Source organism: Chiloscyllium plagiosum, unplaced genomic scaffold, assembly GCF_037043375.1.
Source record: "Chiloscyllium plagiosum isolate Xiang-an unplaced genomic scaffold, Cpla_swu_hap1 HiC_scaffold_8, whole genome shotgun sequence".
In the NCBI taxonomy this organism is placed as follows: Eukaryota; Metazoa; Chordata; class Chondrichthyes; order Orectolobiformes; family Hemiscylliidae; genus Chiloscyllium; species Chiloscyllium plagiosum.
The window spans coordinates 84,265,811-84,286,724 of record NW_028270146.1 but is presented as its reverse complement, the minus strand read 5'-3'; the positions used below and the strand labels follow the sequence as shown (position 1 = coordinate 84,286,724).

Here is a 20,914-nt window from a genome sequence, read left to right as displayed (position 1 = left end):
TAGTTCCGGACTCCCCGACCCTAGGGAAAAGACTTTGCCTTTTTATCTTATCCATGCCCCTCATAATTTAGTAAACCTGTTCAGCTTTTCCCTATAGCTGAAATCCGCCAACCCTGGCAATATCCTTGTAAATCTTTTCTGAGCCCTTTCAAGTTTCACAACATCTTTCCGATAGGAAGGAGACCAGAATTGCACGCAATATCCCAACAGTGGCCTAACAATGTCCTGTACAGCTGCAACATGACCTCCCAACTCCTGTACTCAATATCTGACCAATAAAGGAAAGCATACCAAACACCTTCTTCAATATCCTATCTATCTGCAACTCCACTTTCAAGGAGCTATGAACCTGCACTCCAAGGTCTCTTTGTTCAGCAACACTCCATAGGACCTTACCATTAAGTGTATAAATCCTGCTAAGATTTGCTTTCCCAAAATGCAGCACCTCGCATTTATCTGAATTAAACTCCGTCTGCCACTTCTCAGCCCATTGGCCCATCTGGTCCAGATCCTGTTGTAATCTGAGGTAACCCTCTTTGCTGCCCATTCCTCTTCCAATTTTGGTGTCATCTGCAAACTTACTAACTGTACCTCTTATGCTCGCATCCAAATCATTTATGTAAATGCCAAAAAGTAGAGGACCCAGCACCGATTCTTGTGGCACTCCACTGGTCACAGGCCACCAGTCTGAAAAATAACCCACCACCACCACCCTCTGTTTTCTACTTTTGAGCCAGTTCTGTATCCAAATGGCTAGTTCTCCCTGTATTCCGTGAGATCTAACCTTGCTAATCCGTCTCCCATGGGGAGCTTTGTTGAACACCTTACTGAAGTCCACATAGATCACACCTGCCGCTCATCAATCTTCTTTGTTACTTCCTCAAAAAAGCTCAATCAAGTTGGTGAGACACAATTTCCCAAGCACAAAGCCATGTTGACTATCCCTAATCAGTCCTTGCCTTTCCAAATATATGAGGAGAAAGTGAGGTCTGCAGATGCTGGAGATCAGAGCTGAAAATGTGTTGCTGGAAAAGCGCAGCAGGTCAGGCAGCATCCAGGGAACAGGAGAATCGACGTTTCGGGCATAAGCTGAAGAAGGGCTTATGCCCGAAACGTCGTTTCTCCTGTTCCCTGGATGCTGCCTGACCTGCTACGCTTTTCCAGCAACACATTTTCAGCTCTTTCCAAATATATGTACATCCTGTCCCTCAGGATTCCCTCCAACAGCTTGCCCACCACCAACATCAGGCTCACTGGTCTGTAGTTCCCTGGCTTGTTCTTACCACCCTTCTTAAACAGTGGCACCACATTAGCCAACCTCTAGTCTTCCGGTACCTCACTTGTGACTATTGATGATACAGATATCTCAGCAAGAGGCCCAGCAATCACTTCTCTAGCTTCCTACAGAGTTCTAGAGTACACCTGATCAGGTCCTGGGGATTTATCCACTTTTATGCATTTCAAGACACCCAGCACTTCCTCCTCTGTAATATGGACATTTTGCAAGGTGTCACCATCTATTTCCCTACAGTCCGTATCTTCCATATCCTTTTCCACAGTAAATACTGATGCAAAATACTCATTTAGTATCTTCTCCATTTTCAGCGGCTCCACACAAAGGCCGCCTTGCTGATCTTTGAGGCCTGTATTCTCTCCCTAGTTACCCTTTTGTCCTTAATGTATATGTAAAAGCTCTTTGGATTCTCCTTAATTCTATTTGCCAAAGCTATCTCATGTCCCCTTTTTGCTCTCCTGATTTCCCTCTTAAGTATACTCCTACTTCCTTTATACTCTTCTAAGGATTCATTCGATCTATCCTGTCTATACCTTACAAACCCGGATTCAATTCCCGCCTCAGGCAACTGTCGGTGTGGAGATTGCACATTCTCCCTGTGTCTGCGTGGGTTTCCTCCGGGTGCTCCAGTTTCCTCCCACAGTCCAAAAATGTGCAGGTTAGGTGAATTGACCAAGTTAAATTGCCCGTAGTGTTAGGTGAAGGGGGAAATGTAGGGGAATGGGTCTGGGTGGGGTGCTGTTCGGAGGGTTGGTGTGGATTTGCTGGGGCGAAGAGCCTGTTTCCACACTGTAAGTAATCTAAAAATCTAAGTAATCTACATATGCTTCTTTCTTTTTCTTAACCAAACCCTCAATTTCTTTAGTCATCCAGCATTCCTTGTACCTACCAGCCTTTCCTTTCACCCTGACAGGAATATACTTTCTCATGATTCTCGTTATCTCATTTCTGAATTCTTTCCATTTTCCAGCTGTCCCTTTACCTGCGAACATCTGCACCCAATCAGCTTTCAAAAGTTCTTGCCTAATACCGTCAAAATTGCCCTTTCTCCAATTTAGAACTTAAACTTTTAGATCTGGTCTATCCTTTTCCATCATTATTTTAAATCTAATAGAATTATGGTCGCTGGCCCCAAAGTGCTCCCCCACTGACACCTTAGTCACCTGCCCTGCTTTATTTCCCAAGAGTAGGTCAAGTTTTGCAGCTTCTCTAGTAGGTACACCCACATACTGAATCAGAAAATTGTCTTGTACACACTTAAGAAATTCCTCTCTATCTATAAACCCTTAACACTATGGCAGTCTCAGTCTATGTTTGGAAAGTTAAAATCCCCTACCATAACCACCCTATTATTCTTACAGATAGCTGAGATCTCCTTACAAGTTTGTTTCTCAGTTTCCCTCTGACTATTAGGGGGTCTATAATACAATCCCAATAAGGTGATCATCCCTTTCTTATTTCTCAGTGCCACCCAAATAACTTCCCTGGATATATATCCGGGAATATCCTTCCTCAGCTGTAATGCTGTCCCTCATCAAAAATGCCACTCCCCCTCTTCTTTTGCCTCCCTTCCTATCCTTCCTGTAGCATTTGTATCCTGGAACATTAAGCTGCCAGTCCTGACCATCCCTGAGTCATGTTTCTGTAATTGCTATGATATCCCAGTCCCATGTTCCTTTTAGTTTTTTGGAAGAGTGTTCTTAGCTGATGCTGCGACAGCATGAAGATTTGAAAGCTCCCTGCTTAATCTGCTATACCAGCTTTCAAAAGCACAGAGATTAGAAAACTGAGTTAGAAGTAATGTTGTCTGCCTAGGTGCATTATGAAGGTGACCCTGATCCACATTTATGCCTGTGAATTAATGCATTGTGAAAGGCATTTAAGTAATCTGGCCAGTTTTGTTATTTTCTTTTATTTATCCATTAACTGTCTTTGTTTGTTTGCCTTTTGTGTGAATGGGCGGTGAAAACAAATGCTTCAGTTATAAAGCTTGTTTTGTGTAATTGCTAAAGTTATTATATATTTAATAATAGTTAAGTCTTTTTATTTGAGATACCAACTGGTATCTGGAATTAATTATTCACCAAGTCTTAGATTGATTATTCAAAAGTCTGCTTAGGAACCATTGGAGTAATTATTCGGAGTCTTTTGGTTTAATTTTACTGTGTGTGAATTCAAGAAAGTGCTAATTTGGTTCAGCTGTCTTTCTCCATTGCCATAATTTAATACAGTTTAAATACATAAGTGAAAATATTAATTATGCAACTAGTTTTGATTCATTGCCATCAAATATCTGCATTGCTTGATTTAACCATATGTACTTTTTTCCAGACCTGTCCTTCAAAGAGAGAAACATTTCCAATACTTGAAGAAAGGTCTGAGGCATCTCTCAGAGTCGTATTCGGTAAGACTGCAGGCAAGAAAAATGGATGGGCAAGGATCATGTGCCTTAAAATTTAATGTGTAGGTTCAATGGGAAATTTGAAACTTAGGTGTTAATATCTTATTAAAATGGATTTTCTTTTGTGTGCGTAAAATGATTTTCAATTAAACTTGTCATTCAGCCTTAGCCAAATTTGCCTTGTGTACACCAAGTACAACATTGCAGCAATTCATTAAGTTTATTTTGACAGCACGTTCCAAACCCACATGATTTACCACCTGGAAGAGCAAGGATAGCAGATGCATAGGTACATTATCTGCTGGCAAATTCCACTGCAGTCAATATACCACCCCTTCTTGGAACTACGTTACCATTCTTTCGTCATCATTGGGCCAAAATCCTGGAGCCTCCTTTTCTTAACAGCATTGTGTGTGCACCGTCAGGAAGGGAGCTCACTATGTTAGGGATGGGCAGTAAATGAGGACCAAACCAGTGACATCCATATCCCGTGAAAGCCACTTTATGGCTACTTTTTATACTGTCTAGTATTTTGAGAAGGTCATCAGTTCTGATTGGAATAAAATTGAAATATGAAAAAATATAACCGAAACTAACAGGTGTTGAATTAACAGGTCCCTATCAAAGACCAGCTGATATTTTTGATTCTTTAAGCTCTTCACTTGGAGAATACTGTGAGAAAGTGGAAGGATTGATATACTTATTAAAAGTGTGACACAGTACAAATTATTGTTTCATTAACATAACCATATTTTTTATATTAAATGACTCTTTTGTCCCATAGGTTGAGAGGGTTTAATGGGCTCCTATATGTGGGACAACTACTTCCTGCTCTGACTGATATAAATATCCCACTTAAAGTTAATCCACAATTCAGAGACTGAGCTCCAGTGTTAATTGGGTCTCAAGCTGGATGATGAAGAATGAAGCTGGACAGTAATCCTTTTTTGATAATCGGTTTATTGACAAAAAGAGCCATTAGATAGAGGCATTAGAGTCTGTCTGCCACCCACAGTGTTCCCTTATTTATCAGTGATTTTGGAGATGTTTTCCAATCGCCCTGTTCAGAGATGTTATCACACCCCTCTGAACAGGTGGGACCTGAACCTAGTCTTCCTGAATCAGAGGTACAGACACTGTCACTGTGTCTCAGGGGTCCCATGCAAGTGTTGTTGGTACTTAATTAAGTAGTGCCCTTCACCTGTGTAGCTCAGCAATGTAAAAAAACATCGGATTGAAATCTGGTCTCCACTTGCCACTGTTTGGTGTAGATCCTGAATCTTGTCTCTTCTGACTTTGAAGAACATGCTACCACTATCTTCCAATTTAATTCCGTTGAGTCAATGGAGGAATACAGAAATGGACAGTGCAGATAGCATAAAGGAGATGTCTAATATATTTGGATTTTCTTAAGGATTTTGATAAGGTGCCACAGGATAGGCTATTTATAGAACCCATTTTGTTGGAGGTAATGTCTTTGCATAGATGGAGGATTGGCTAACTAATAGAAGACAGTTGGGATAGGGGAGACATTTTCAGGATGGCAACCTGTAACCAATGAAGTGCCACAGGAATCAATATCATGGCCACAATTAATTGCATTGTGTCTCATAATAAGGGGTCGTACGTATAAGACAGAGATGGTCATAAGCGCGCAAACATCAGCTCGCCACCGTCAGATACAAACAGCACTCTCTCATTTCTAACCACACACAGCAAAGGACACAAATTCAACTGGGACAATGTAACTATCCTAGCATAGGCAAAACAGACACGCCAGAGAATTCCTTGAAGTCTGGCACTCCAACTGGAATTCAATCAATAGCCACATTGAACTGGATCCCATATACAAACCATTCAGATACGCGTACCAACAAACAGAATCATATAAATACCAGGTGGAACAGATCACCAACATCCTATCAAAGACGCACTGATGATGTCACCTAGTAAGGTGATGAAACGTTTTCAGAAAAACACACTGGCTCAGCAAACGAGTCCATGACTTCATTCATAACCCGAGCTTCTTAAGAACTCTGATATCTGAGTTTATTTTATGCCCTGAGACTTTGTAGTGAAATCTGCTTTTCCCTGGAATTTGAAGGAAACAAATTTCAAGTTTAGAAGGTTTCCACAGTTGTATTTCCATTTTGGATGAAGTTTATCTTGTAGATTTTATTTTGAATTAGTGGAGAGCATTGTTTTATTAATATTGACACTCAGCATTCCTATTGGTCTAGATTTTGTGGTCAGCAGGGAAGAAAGATATTTATTGGGCTGTTTGGTGTTGATTTTAGATTAAGAAGGCGGTTATTGTTAATCTGCCATCTGTAATGATCTTGGGTGTTTTGAGGTAATTAAATCCTTAAGTAAGCTATGCACCAAATTCGATTGAAGAATTCTCTCAGTCCACAAACTCAGAATTAAAAGGCACTGATTATCATTCACTTTTATGGCGTAGAAATGAGATTGGGATGTATGAAATAACTCCACAGAGGCTGGTATCCCATCACCAAGTCACCCTTTGTTTCTTTGTGCTTAATACTTGACACTGGTCTGACTTCCTCAGATCCAGCTCTCTGAATGAATGTAATCTCTGATGCTCCTGTTTTTTTCTTTTCTTTTTTCTTATTACCCTCACACTACCGCCTAACTGTGGTAGTGCTTTTTTCCCCAGCACCCATGTTGTGTGTGCAGGTGTGAGACACAGTGAAAGACACAAGGTGCATGAATCTTTATTCAGTTTCCACCACCAGGAAGAAAGGAAACACCCAAGTGGCCAGTGACAAGCAGTGCCTTTCACATCAAAGGGCAGTGCTGCGTGATCAAACAGTGAAGGGGAGGATAGGGGTTGAATTAAAATAGAATTGGACGGGGGATGCTCCTGTTTGTATCTGTCAGCCAGGGCTGTCTGATTAGACCAGATTAATAGCCCCAATCAGGGAACTCATTCTGTGAGGTCCATCTGCCTGACCTTGTTACAATCACTACAATGTGCAAGCGGGTTTAAAGCTGAAATATATTAATCAATTTAGAAAAATGTCTTTTGCAGTTTTTTTAAAAAAAGGATTTTTTTAAATGGAGGAATACACTACTGTAGACTTCTAAAATTTGTTTATTACGGCCAAAAAAAGTGTTTAATTACCATGTTTTAGAATAGCATTAGGAACTATTTATACCTCATTCAACAAGATTTACATTTTTGAATGGAATTTGCAGGGAGAATATTGCATATAAAATTTAAAGTTTACTTCAAATTACTGATTCCTTGTTTCTCTGAAAGTTTCACTATTGCCTCCCATGGAGGAGCAGTCTTGTCACCTGTAGTAGTTTCCTTTTTTCTATGTTTAACTGCTGATGTGTAGATGCCAGATGTTGCGATTATTTTTACACCATGATAACCATGAAAGCTTGCAGTTTGGTCATCATTACAACTGCAGATTCCAAGCTATTGATTATTTCAATTATAATGTTCAGTTTTGGCCTGGTTATTGATAGAAATGTCTGCGTTTAGACAGGGACATCAGCCATTTGCATGCCTTTCCCTGAAGGCAAAGAAAATTGCTCCTGCTGAGTTGTCAGTGGGAGAATACGGAAAACAGAACGAAATAGACCATTCAGCCTGTCAAGCCTACTGTGCCATTCAACAAAAACATGACTGATCATTTACCTCCATATCTCTTGGTTCCTTTACTAGATGGAAATTTAGTGTCAAATTAGAATTGCAAAAAAAAAGGCTAATAGTAATCATACTGGCAATTTAAAAGCGGTGTGTAGCTGAAGTTTGTTGTTCTTCACATTAAGAGGGTTGAAAGGTCGCTCTGGTAGGCAGAAATGTAGATTTGGGGTTAGATTAGCCATGATTTTACTGAATGAGTGAGTGAGCTGCTAGGGGGAGGAGGAGGAGGGACTTGAATAAGACATTTCTGGTCCTGATTCATATGTTTGTATGTAATAGGATAGCTCGTTCAGAGTTGGGGAAACACAATGGGTCAAGCTGCTTTCTGCGCTTTCATTCTATGATTCAATGTAGTCACCTCATAGAGGCATCTCTGGAAATTCAACAGATTGCACGAAGCTTGTCCTACTTAATGTATTGATAATAATGTTGGTATGATTTTAATAATGTTGTATCTGTCCCTGGTAACAAACCAGAGGATAAATGCTCAATTTATATACTGTGGTGTCAACATCCTGTATTCCTCCTGTTATTATTCTCACTTGGCCATCTTTATGGAGTTGATTAATTTTCTGGTCTTATGTTGAAGTGTGAAAAATTGTGGATAGTTGGTCAAACTCTTGGACCTTCATCAGCTACCATGTGTGAAGCAATCACTAAGTCCCACCTGGAACACCAGGGTGGCAGTAGCCACCATCAGCATGTTCTTCGAATTTGCTTGCTATCCTGACATTGAAATACATTTCCAATGCTGCATTAAAATCCTATAACTTCCTCCTTAATGACAGTACAAGAACTGGAGCAGTTCAAGAGCATAGTTCAGTACCTTCTCAAGGGCATTTAGAATTAGCAATAAGTAATGACCTTGCAAGTAATGCTGGCATCCCATAAGCAAATGAACTAAAACATTCAGTTTTCTTGAAGAGTTCAATCAAGCCATACGTCACCATTCTAAATTCCAGGGATTATTGACCAAATTTATGCAATTTATCCTCATAAACGAATTCCAGGTACATCACACTTCCTACGAGGTGAGAAGCTTGGAACTGCTCACAATATCTGACTAGGATTTTGTACAACTGGAATGTAATTTCTGTCTACTTATTGTTAATTTCCCAGATGCACTCTGATGTCCAGCGATACATGAATTCAAACAGCAAAGGCAGTAACTGTGCAGGTTCTCTCTCTCGTACAATGACCTCACCATGTGCTTCCTTTGTCTGTTCTTCTCCCTTCTAAAACTGCGGTTGTTTTGACTTTATTTTTCCAAAGTTCCAAAACAATGCACTAGCATATAAAACAGTAATTGCTGCTCTTGGAATTCGAGGAAATCACCTCCAGCACCTCAAAAAAGGAGCGGCTGTTACAGCCAGAAATTTTTCCTGTCCTCCCACTTACAGAATACAGGGAGAACTAGCCATTTGGATACAGAACTGGCTTAAAGGTAGAAGACAGAGGGTGGTGGTGGAGGGTTGTTTTTCAGACTGGAGGCCTGTGACCAGTGGAGTGCCACAAAGATCGGTTCTGGGCCCTCTCCTTTTTGTCATTTATATAAATGATTTGGATGTGAGCATAAGAGGTACAGTTAGTAAGTTTGCAGATGACACCAAAATTGGAGGTGTAGTGGACAGCGAAGAGGGTTACCTCAAAATACAACAGGATCTGGACCAGATGGGCCAATGGGCTGAGAAGTGGCAGATGGAGTTTAATTCAGATAAATGCGAGGTGCTGCATTTTGGGAAAGCAAATCTTAGCAGGACTTATACACTTAATGGTAAGGTCCTATGGAGTGTTGCTGAACAAAGACACCTTGGAAAGCAGGTTCATAGCTTCTTGAAAGTGGAGTCGCAGGTAGATAGGCTAGTGAAGAGTATTGAGTACAGGAGCTGGGAGGTCATGTTGCGGCTGTGCAGGACATTGGTTAGGCCTCTGTTAGGATATTGCGTGCAATTCTGGTCTCCTTCCTATCGGAAAGATGTTGTGAAACTTGAAAGGGCTCAGAGAAGATTTACAAGGATGTTGCCAGGGTTGGAGGATTTGAGCTATAGGGAGAGGCTGAACAGGCTGAAGCTGTTTTCCCTGGAGTGTCGGAGGTTGAGGGGTGACCGTATAGAGGTTTACAAAATTATGAGGGGCATGGATAGGGTAAATAGGCAAAGTCTTTTCCCTGGGGTGGGGAAGTCCAGCACTCGAGGGCATAGGTTTAGGGTGAGAGGGGAAAGATATAAAAGAGACCTATGAGGGTGGTACGTGTATGGAATGAGCTGCCAGAGGAAGTGGTGGAATTGCAACATTTAAGAGGCATTTGGATGGGTATATGAATAGGAAGCGTTTGGAGGGATATGGGCCGGGTGCTGGAAGGTGGGACTAGATTGAGTTGAGATACCTGGTTGGCATGGACGGGTTGGACCGAAGGGTCTGTTTCCATGCTGTACGTCTCTATGACTCTATGTATTTTTTTTATTTCTTCAGGTATAAAGGTCAACATTAAATTAATTTTTAAAAATTAATTTCTGTACTTGTCCATGACACATTAATGGTCTGTCTACCTGGACTCCCAAGCCATTTTGGATCTCCAATGTTTCCATTGCCTCATATGGAAATTATCTAGTTTTATCACCTTTGAATCAAAAGTGGATGATCTTGTACATGCGTACATATAAAGCCATTTGTTAAGGTTTCAAGCATTTAATAAATCTGTCAACACCTCCTTGAAATTCTATGCTTCCATATCTACTGCTTTCTATCCATCTGTCTTTGCAACATTTAATCCTGTATACATGATGTTGTCAAAGCTGGTCTGTTATATCATTCATACAAATAAGTGAATCATTAAGGAATCATCACATTTAATTTAAAACAAACACAAATTAAGAAGGTTATTCCACTGTCTGTGGACCAGATCCAGGAGCTGGAGGTGAGATTGAGTTATGTTGGCCACCATTTTTAATTCATAGAATGCCACGTCGTGTTGAGTGAATTAAAAAAACAAACCCTGTGCATGCAACAGGAATTATATTTTCTAACTTAAGGCTATTCGGTGAGCATGTGGAATGAGATGAAAAAGCCACTTTTGACAAGGAACAGAAGCATAAAACATTTCATATGGCATCAGTATGGACTTAACAGATGGGAATTCACACCACTTTGCAAGGTCAGTTTTGTGACAGCTGATGAAGGTCAAAGTAACAAGTTTGAAATATCTCAAAGTACCTCATGTTTACTAGTTGCATGGGTAGTGCTACTACTAAATTGCTACATTATGATATGTAAGCACTGATATATCTGCGATATTTACTCATGTAGTGCTTCACTAGTAGTGTATGGGGTGTGTGAGAACACATTGAATTGGAGTTGAGTATCTCAAGGCATGATTGAACATGGCTTATCATTTAATTCCATACCTTTTGATTCCTTTACTAGCTGGAAATTTAGTCTCAAATTAGAGTTGCAAACAAAACATTTAAAGCTAATAGCAATCACACCGGCAATTTAAAACTGGTAGCCAGAAGTAGGTACTGCAGTTGTAGCTCAGCACCGCCCTCATGACCTGTCCCACCTGTCTATCTTGCTTCCCACCTGTCCACTCCACCCTCCTCTCCGACCTATCGCCTTCACCCCCACCTCCATCCATCTATTGCACTTTCAGCTACCTTCTCCCCACACCCCCCCCCCCCCCCCCCCCCCAACTTATCTCTCCAGCCCCGAGGTTCTCAGCCCCCGAAATGTCGTGTTTTTTTTTTTTCCCCCTGCTCCTTGGATGCTGCCTGACCTGCTGTGCTTTTCCAGCACCACTCTTATCTTGAATTTAAAAGTGTTGTCAAACCAAGGCTTGTTGTTCTTCACATTAAGTGGGGTTGAACGTTTACTGGGGCAGGCAGAAATGTGGGTTTGAGGTTAGATCAGTCATGATCTTATCGAATGATCAAGCAGGCTGCTAGGGGTTGGGGGTGTAATTGGGCAGGAGAAGGGGTTGATTCATATGTTTGAATGTAATAGGATAACTCGTTCAGAGTTGAGCTGCCTTCTGAAGCACAAGCAGGGGAGTGAGGAAGTTTTTAGAGGGAGCCGGAGAAGAGTTCTGAATAAAATGCAACATCTATACCTGAGCCCAGACTAGTGTGTTAATTTCACGTTTATCTGAAAACCCCAAAGTGCCATATCAAGTGACGTGTTGCTCCAATTCAAAACCTGCAGCAAATGGTTTCATTCCATTTGAGAAACTAACTTTAGATTGGGAAAGAGTATTTATTTGTTGATTTCTAAGCATTCTCTTTGCTTTTAGATATTCTCAATGATCATACTTTATTTAATAACTGGGATTGATTAACTCAGTTGGCTGGATGGCTGGTGTATGGTGCAGTGTCGGCTCAATTCCTGCACTGGCTGAGGTTACCAGGAAGGATGTTCCCCCTCAATCTCTCCCCTTGCCTAAGGTGTGGTGATCCTTGAGTTAAAAGGTTGTTTTCAGACAAAAGCTGCAATACAGCTCAAGTAAATTTGATTAATGTTTCTATCCGTTTGATCTTTCTCTGCTTTATTTCTTTTATAATTTGGTTATAAATAATGTTTTTGTTTTGGTTTCAGTGTTTGGACGCCAGCCGGCCCTGGCTCTGTTACTGGATCTTGCATAGCTTGGAGTTGCTAGGAGAACCAATCGATGATTGTATGGCATCAGAGTATGTATATAAAGCTTAAGATCCTTTTAGTTGGTGAATGCCCATGTGAAAAGTTCGGTTTTGTTTCATATCTGTTGTTTGAATGAACCAAATTTGTGTTCGAATATTTTCGTAAGTATCTTTGACTGAGAATTGCAATTCATATCCCTTCTATGTTGAAGCAAAAGGGAAAGAATAATATTTTGCAAAGTCAGCTCTGGTATTTGTAGATATTGACTTGAGGGAACTAATGAGACCAATTTTAGAGAACTTAATATATATTATCTTCTACAGTTGATACAGAGGAATTGTTGATTGAACAATGATTTATTCAGCAGATAAGTGTAGCATCCTGTTCTATCTCGTTAGAGGTCCCATATGATTGAGAACACATTCCAGTACCTGCCCAGAATAGAGATGTCCAGTTGAACTTAAACTCAAAAGTACCTTGCCAGTTCCTAATTTTGGTTTTGTGCTTTAACAGTATGCAGTACGTACACCAGTCAGTCTTCAGAGACTGCTCATGGTCTGAGCTTCATAATGGTGCTCAAATTCAGTGGCAAACAGTGTTCATTTCAACATGGACAGCAAAATCCAACAGGTTACTTTGTTTATTTATGAAAGTCTAAATGTGCTGCTGTAAAATGAAAGCCTAAATTTTTATACTCAACATTTTTCCAGATGTTTAATGCTTTATTATTGGGCCAGGATTGCTTCTACTGACATACGGCCATTTTAAGTTGCACTGTATTCCAAGTAAAGGCACTTGACCATGTTGATGTCTGCAAAGTGTAGTTTTGAATTTAAGTTTTGTGTTGAGACAATGGGCACCATATTTGGGAACTGAGGGCAGCCAATGCTCAGGTATTTGTATAGGAAATGCATGAATACTTGCCTTTTTCAACTGATACTGTTCCTGTTGATCAGTTATTGATGTGGTCTCTTGCAAAAGATGAAAAACCATAAGCTGTACAACAATTTAACAGTTACATTTTTCATCCTTTCTAAATAGTATCTGTCAATTCCTATCACGATGTCAGAGTCCAAATGGTGGATTTGCTGGTGGACCAGGCCAAGAGCCACATCTTGCACCGACATATGCAGCAGTGAATGCACTCTGCATTATAGGCACAGAAGAGGCATATAATGTCATTAACAGGTAAGCAATCATAGCAATCAAAGAATAGTACAAAAGTACCAACAGGAGAGTTGGATTGTTATGCTGTTCAAAACCAAAACATTCAATGTAAATTTTGTGCAGTATATATTATATACCAAGAAACAACAGGGAATCTGCACAGTATGTCCAACCTTCAGTTTGGCTTATTTTTTAAAAAAAACCAGTCATATATCTATTTGAAAGGCATACTTAGATCACATATTCACACTCTGACTGCTATAATCTGAAATGGAAATCAGTATTTTTTCCATTAAATCTTGCATCTTGAAACATAAGAATGTAAGGAACATCTGAAATAGGAGTAGACCCCTTGAGCCTATTCTACCATTGAATAGGTCATAGGTGAACTTTGACTTGAACATGTCAAAGCTTCACGACATCCTGAATGTAAAAACTCTTCTTCCCTTCTTTAGTTATTAATAGTCTAGTGCTTAGTCTGAAACTCTGTCCTCTGCTTCTAAAATCCCAGCCAAGAGAATCATCTTTACTGCATCCACCCCATTGAGCCCTGTAAGAATTATATCCAGGCTTGTTAACCCGAAATCTGATTTACTTGTAGATTTCACAGAAGCCATGGTAAAATGTATTAGTTTGGAAAATCGACACTTGAACTCAAAATCAATAAAATAATTTCTTAATTCTTGACATGGCTTGAACTACTAAACTTGAAACTTAATTGAGTATCTGTGTTGCAAACCTTTTCTGAGAGTTTGGCAGTTCATTGGCCCAAATTGTATTAAAAATAATGGTGAAACCGTGGTGCACTTGTTGGCAGTTAAATGTAGTGATTTGGAAGTTGTGGTGCTGACTGCAAAGTCTGGGGCATTCAGCTTCCCCCTATGCTATTACAACTCTGTGACTACTGAACTGAATCAAAGTAAAATTGGGAAGTTTTACACCATTTTATATCCAAGGTCCCCTCTCCATTTTAAATCTATTGCCTTTTGGTGACCCTCAGCAGATAGGTAATTGCCTCATAATCTCAATCATTCTTAATTAAAAGCAGTCAAACAAAATGACAAAAATGACAAGCCAGTTGTTTGCTAGGTTTAAAAGACTTGCACCACAATAAATAGTGAAAGTGTTGTGGTTAAGTCAATTTTGAAATAAAATGTTATTACAGCATGCTTATTTTAATATGCAAAGTTTGCATCGTCTCTCTGTCTACATTGCATGAAATTTGATATTATCAGCCTCATGAATAACAACAGTAATAGGAGTTGGCCGTTTAGTCCTCAGGCCTGCTTTGCTATTGCTGAGATTATAACACTTAAGCTGGTCTGACTATAGCCAGAACTCCATTTTCCTGTCTTGCCCTCATAACCCTCAACTTCTGTGTCAATGAAAAATATACCTGTGGACAGTTAGCAGGTTTTATATTTTCCTATGGTCTTGCCTGTAAGTCCCACAATTGTGATCATTATCCCTTCATATGATACCGTTGACCATACATCATCCATGAACCCACTTTGGGCAATGATTCCCTACTTTTTCATGTTCTTCAGTCAGTATGTAAATTGTTGTGGTTCTGTTCGCCAAGCTGGGAATTTGTGTTACAGACATTTCGTCCCCTGTCTAAGTGACACCCTCAATGCTTGGGAGCCTCTTGTGAAGCGCTTCTGTGATCGTTCCTCCGGCATTTGTAGTGGTTTGTCTCTGCCGCTTCCGGTTGTCAGTTCCAGCTGTCTGTTGCAGTGGTCGGTATCTCATTCCTGAAGAAGGGCCTGTGCCCGAAACGTCGAATCTCCTGTTCCCTGGATGCTGCCTGACCTGCTGTGCTGTTCCAGCAATAAAGTTTCAACTTTGATCTCCAGCATCTGCAGACCTCACTTTCTCCTCGGTATATTGGGTCCAGGTCGATGTGCTTATTGATTGAATCTGTGGATGAGTGCCATGCCTCTAGGAATTCTCTGGCTGTTCTCTGTTTGGCTTGTCCTATAATAGTAGTATTGTCCCAGTCAAATTCATGTTGCTTGTCATCTGCTTGTGTGGCTACTAAGGATAGCTGGTCGTGTCGTTTCGTGGCTAGTTAGTGTTCATGGATGCAGATCGTTAGCTGTCTTCCTGTTTGTCCTATGTAGTGTTTTGTGCAGTCCTTGCATGGGATTTGTACACGACATTGGTTTTGCTCATGCTGGGTATCAGGTCCTTCGTTCTGGCGAGTTGTCTGAGAGTAACTGTTGGTTTGTGTGCTGTTATGAGTCCTAGTGGTCGCAGTAGTCTGGCTGTCAGTTTGGAAATGCTCTTGATGTATGGTAGTGGGGCTAGTCCTTTGGGTTGCGGCATGTCCTCATTCCCAGCTCGGCGAACAGAACCACAACAATGAGCACCCGAGCTACAAATCTTTGAGTATGTATATTGGCAAGTATTTCCTGAATTCTTAAGTCCTGCAGTTGTAGGCCTCGTGCATGCAAAGTACGTGGCGCTTATTATCAACACTATGTTCTCAGAATTTGAAAATTCATGATTCATAGTCTCCTCCCCCGCCATAAGGGATATGATTAGTGTCGTAACATGAAAGCATTCCTGATACCTCCAATAACTTTTCCTGATTTAAGTCCATTCCCTGCATCCTCTTATAAAGAATCCTGACACTAGGTGTGAAATCTCCCCCAGATGGTTTGAAACAATGACTCAATGCTGTTGGCTTTAATAATTGCATTTAGATGAGCACAAAAACAAACGTCTTTTTGCTGTTGGAGAATCTTCATGCAGCATTGAAGGTAATTTTGGGTCCTAACCATAAACTAATTAGTAATTGCTATATTCCATCACTATTTGTAAGGAATTTTTATGTTCGTTTGCTTATTCCTGTACTGTTTGTAACTTAGAATTGACTAATCTGCTGATATTTTGTCCAACATCTCCATTATTGCATAGTTTCTTTGGCACAAGTGTAACAATGTGTAGTGTGCTGCAGGTCATGCCCTGCTATTCTGGAGTTATCCCAAAAATTAAAGTTTCAAAACAAAACGCACAAATTCCCAAGCTACCCAATTTCAGATCACAGTTGATTGAATTCATAGACCAGGTTTCTGAACTTAGCAAGGAATCACTATTTATTCCAGGCCTTAGATTCTGCCTACAGGTAAGCAATTCAACTAAATTAAGTAACATCTATAAATTAATGCTGTATATAACTCTCTCTTGCACACAGACAAACAAACAGGGAGAGACAACACATGAACGGAGGGACAACCAGTCCATCTTCTTTGAACACAAGATCTATTGTGTTGGTTCTTGCTGATCTGAAAATTTGTCCTCAACCTTTTTCCAAACGCCTCCACTAGTTCACAATAGGCATAGGGTGACTGGTTCACTTATTCAATTCAAAGTCGCAACTTGCAGTATCCACTGAAGGATTGGATTTCTTCAGTTTAAAGTGGCTTACTGAAGGGTTTTTTTGACTACTGCAGACCTGCTGGTTTCGCTTTGGGGCTGACCTAGCTTCTCTCTGTCTTGTTTATAGCCCCAGCTGCCTGATGACCAATCACATATTTGTCCGCAAGCAGAGGAGCTTTGTTATTGATAATTGACCGCTAATTCACATCAATCAACTTCATTCGTAAACATCCTCTTGACTCTAGTCCATCTAGAGCTACGTAAACCGGGTTCACAAAAGGTGAAAAATTCCTTACTTTCAAGCCATCCTGAGTTTCAAAATAGCTATTTTTAATTTCAGTCTACAGTTTTAAAAAGCACAAAACTTAAAAGCCAGTTTTGGCACGAGCCATTGCAGAGTGCATGTCCTGCAGCAGTGTGTATTATGATAATGCTTACAATCTCACAAATGTCCCAACAGTTGACATTTTAAAATTCACCTCCATTATCTATTAAAAATATTGGTGACCCAAGATCTGTGCTGATCCACTTTTCCATATCACTCTGCACTGTCTGCACAACCTACTTGTCCTTGTTCAACACCATGGATATGCTAAACTTGGTTGGCCATATGCACAAAATGTAACAGATGAACATTCTAATCTTTATCCTGTATCATCAAAACCGTGGCTCCTACTTCACTAAATCCCTTGGCTAAAGGTATGTGTTTAACCTGGTGTGATGGTATGTTACAATATTTAATATATGAATCAGATTTCAATACGATCTTTTCTACAAGGGATTTATAATCTTTATTCACAACTTCAGCATGCTTCAACGGTAGTTTAATTTTCCTGAGAAGGGGTGGGCACATAGTTTATGTAATTTCCAAACAATCCTCTTTTCTCGCCAAGATCGTCTGGATGTATATCTGCAATAGTCAGTCACACTTTTGGACCTCTCGACAAAAAATGGTTTTCATTATGATCTTATTGTAATCCTTGAGTCAATTTCCAAATGAAACTTAGCTTGGTAGATCATGAATTTTATTTTTACATTTGTCTCAGTGAAAATATTGATGCGTGGTTGTTGATGTTTTAGTTTCCACACGTTTGTGTCACAAAACGGAAAAAAAAGCAAAGCTATGTATAAGTTTGAAAGTATCTTAACAAAAGCATGGATCCAACTTTATTCCCAACAATATCCTCCGCAGGTACTCAATTCAAGAGAAACTACCCTTAACCCCTTAATTTTTTTCCTTTACTGGCTATTATCAGTTTTCCTCCTTGGACTGCTGAAACAGTTTTAAAACCTTTTTCCAGTTTTGATGGCCTTTATCTCCTTTCAGAGCAGAGAACTTGGATTCCTTTTCAGTTCTGACAGTTAAAAGACTTAGAATCATGAAGTCATTCCGCATGGAAACATCCCCTTCAATCCAACTAGTCCACCTGGCCATGTTCCCAAACTAAACTATTCCACCTGCCTATGGTCCATATCCCTCCAAACCTTTCCTATTCATATACCTATCCAAATGTCTTTTAAATGTGCTAACCTGATCTGCATCCACCACTTCCTCATTCCGCACACTGACCACGCTCTTAAAAAAGAGTTGCCTCTCATCTTTTTAAAAAATCTTTCTCCTTTCACCTTAAAAATAAGTTTGAACTCCCCCACCAAGGGGAAAAGACCTTTACTGTTCACCTTCTCATTTTTTTTAATCAATCACCCCTCAACCTCCTATGCTCCCGTGGAAAAAGATCCCAGCCTTTCTGGTCTATTTTTGGAACTCAACTCTCCATTCCCAGCAACATCCTGGTAAATATTTTCTGAACCCTCTCCACTTTGTTATAGGAAGGATATTATTAGAGTGACCAGAGCTGCACACACTACTCCAGAGGAGGACACTCAAATCGTACAGGCTTTTACAACTTGGTCTTGGTATAATACTAACAAAGTCCTGCTGCTAGGATGAGAGTTCTCCTGAATTGACTAAACTATCAGTCACTTGCTTTTCAGTCAGGAACTGTAAACACTTCATCGATTAACATTACAGACATCTGGCTAGATACTTACTAAGTCACACGCTTTCTTGGAAATTATGTATTTGGGTCTATTTTCCAAATGTCTTTCTGACCTTATTGTGAAAACAAAATTCAGTTCTTTTCTCAGAACTAAAACAAAGGCCATCTGCTACTATTTTAAAAATACAATTTCCAAATGACAGCACAGCAAATGTTGTTTTAACCGGTACCTTATCAACCGATACTCTAGATAAAACGGCAAAAATTATATCATTTATAAAAAATCACACAGCACCAGAGGTTTATAGTCCAACAGGTTTAGTTGGAAGCACTAGCTTTCGGAACGCTTCTCCTTCATTAGGTGGTTGTGGCATCATGGAGACCAAAAATTATAAACTTTAAATACTGTAATCTACGGTGATGTCCAAGTATTTATGCTGTAACTAAAGTGTAATAGTGATGTGTATATCCCGTGCATTATGTTTCTATTACCTGTGAATTTTTACATTGATTTTAGGAGTTGTATTGATGTTTGTATGTATATTTTTTGAGGAATATTGATGTTTTGAAGTTTCACATGGTAAGGGTTTACTCCACTTTATATATTTATATATGTATATATACCTCTTGATTATGTGGAATATTTGATCCAGTGGCACACTTCTGGTCCCATAGATAATAAATTATTTAATGTAATATATTCTACATAGTATCACAAATCAGATAATCAAATTTAAAACCTTCTCATTGTAATATGAAATGGCAACAAACAGTTTGTATCACTCTTTGATTTAAATGCAGAAACAGAAGGATCAAAAGTTGTATGTGTTCGCAACTTCTCTGCATGTACATGTTACTTTATTTGTCACCAGTTGTTTTTTGTATTAAAAATGGTAGATGAGCCCATAATGGCACTGAATGAAACCTTATGATCATAGTACAGCTCATTCTTTTCTCCAAATGACTCAGCACTTATCGTTACAGTTGTGCCTATTTTAGCCATTTCTATGCCTAATGGTTTGATAATTTAATGTAAAAGAAAAGTAACAGGGTGGTGCAGGGAATTCTAAACAATGTAATTGTATAGGCACAGTCAATTTAAAATTTGAATTTTTGTTTTGTTGGTGAGAGGTCATAATGATGCACTAGGCAAAAGTGAGGACTGCAGATGCTGGAGATCAGAGTCAAGATTAGAGTGGTGCTGGAAAAGCACAGCAGGTCAGACAGCGTCCGAGGAGCAGGAATATCGACATTTTGGGCAAGAGCCCTTCATCAGGAATGACTCATTCCTGATGAAGCGCTCCTGCCTGAAAAGTGTGTTTTCCTGCTCCTCGGATGCTGCCTGACCTGCTGTACTTTTCCAGCACCATTCTAATCTTGACCGTAATGATGCACGTCTAACAGTGGCAAAAGATCGAGCTTTGATTAAGAATGGAACTGTTTGTTCAGCTTTTGGATGTTTTAGACCAGTCCTTGAAATTAATTAGCATACACTAGGAATGCCCATTGTCTAATGAACAATGAAGATACCTGCTGGGCTGCTTGAGTTTCCTGTTCAAAAATATTATGAAATGCTGTCACCTAGTATGTCTAAATAATGCCCATTCAACATATACTTTATGTGGACATGATGTTGCACCATTCCTGTAGACCTGTTTAATGTCCCTGTGACTTTAACTGTATTTTAAGCAGTGAACTTTCAGAAGTGATCATTTATAATTTGAATGATGAATTTCTCACCTTGGCTTATTTCGTAATGATTGAGTAACAGTTGGAGATCTACCTCGCCCATTGAATTATTGAATGCCATAAATTGGCAGGATAAATATTTGTGTTAAGTCCCTAACCTCATCTGTATGGGAAAATGTTCACCAACCATCATCGTTCTTCTTTCTCCCCATTCCAATAACTAGATGCACTCAAGTCCCTATTAAAGAAATGTAATTCGGTAGATGCAAGAACCTATCCATGTGTTCCCATAGTTGTGTGTTTTGTGGTGTGAGAGAGATTGGACTTAAAATGAGTCAAAACCTTTGTACACAACATTCTGTCTTTCTACCTTTTGTATTATTACATAAATATCTCAGAACCACAAGACCAGGCAAAAGCTGACTTCCAATTCACCAGCCATGTAGATGTACAATAACTTACAAAGTGACTGAGCATGGGCAGTTTTGCAGCAAGATTTTGTTATTTTCTACTTTAATCATTGCACCTTGTGTTCAGAGTATCACATTCTTTGATTGTGACCAAAAATCTAAATGTGTTGATTATTATTCAAAGCATTTGACAACTTAAATTCAAACTATTGGAGATTTTAATTGAGGCTGAACCTTCTCTAACTGGTATTTCTTTGTTCT

General features: G+C 39.6%; 1 protein-coding gene across 1 annotated transcript in view; it reads left to right on the top strand.

The window, feature by feature from the left end:
* fntb (farnesyltransferase, CAAX box, subunit beta) overlaps positions 1-20,914 on the top strand; it is an 80,154-nt gene that overhangs the window by 28,913 nt on the left and 30,327 nt on the right. Inside the window, exons 3-5 of the mRNA XM_043698076.2 lie at positions 3,626-3,698; positions 11,962-12,053; positions 13,045-13,191. Coding sequence (XP_043554011.1) covers positions 3,626-3,698; positions 11,962-12,053; positions 13,045-13,191 — 312 coding nt within the window. The remainder of the gene's footprint in view (positions 1-3,625; positions 3,699-11,961; positions 12,054-13,044; positions 13,192-20,914) is intronic.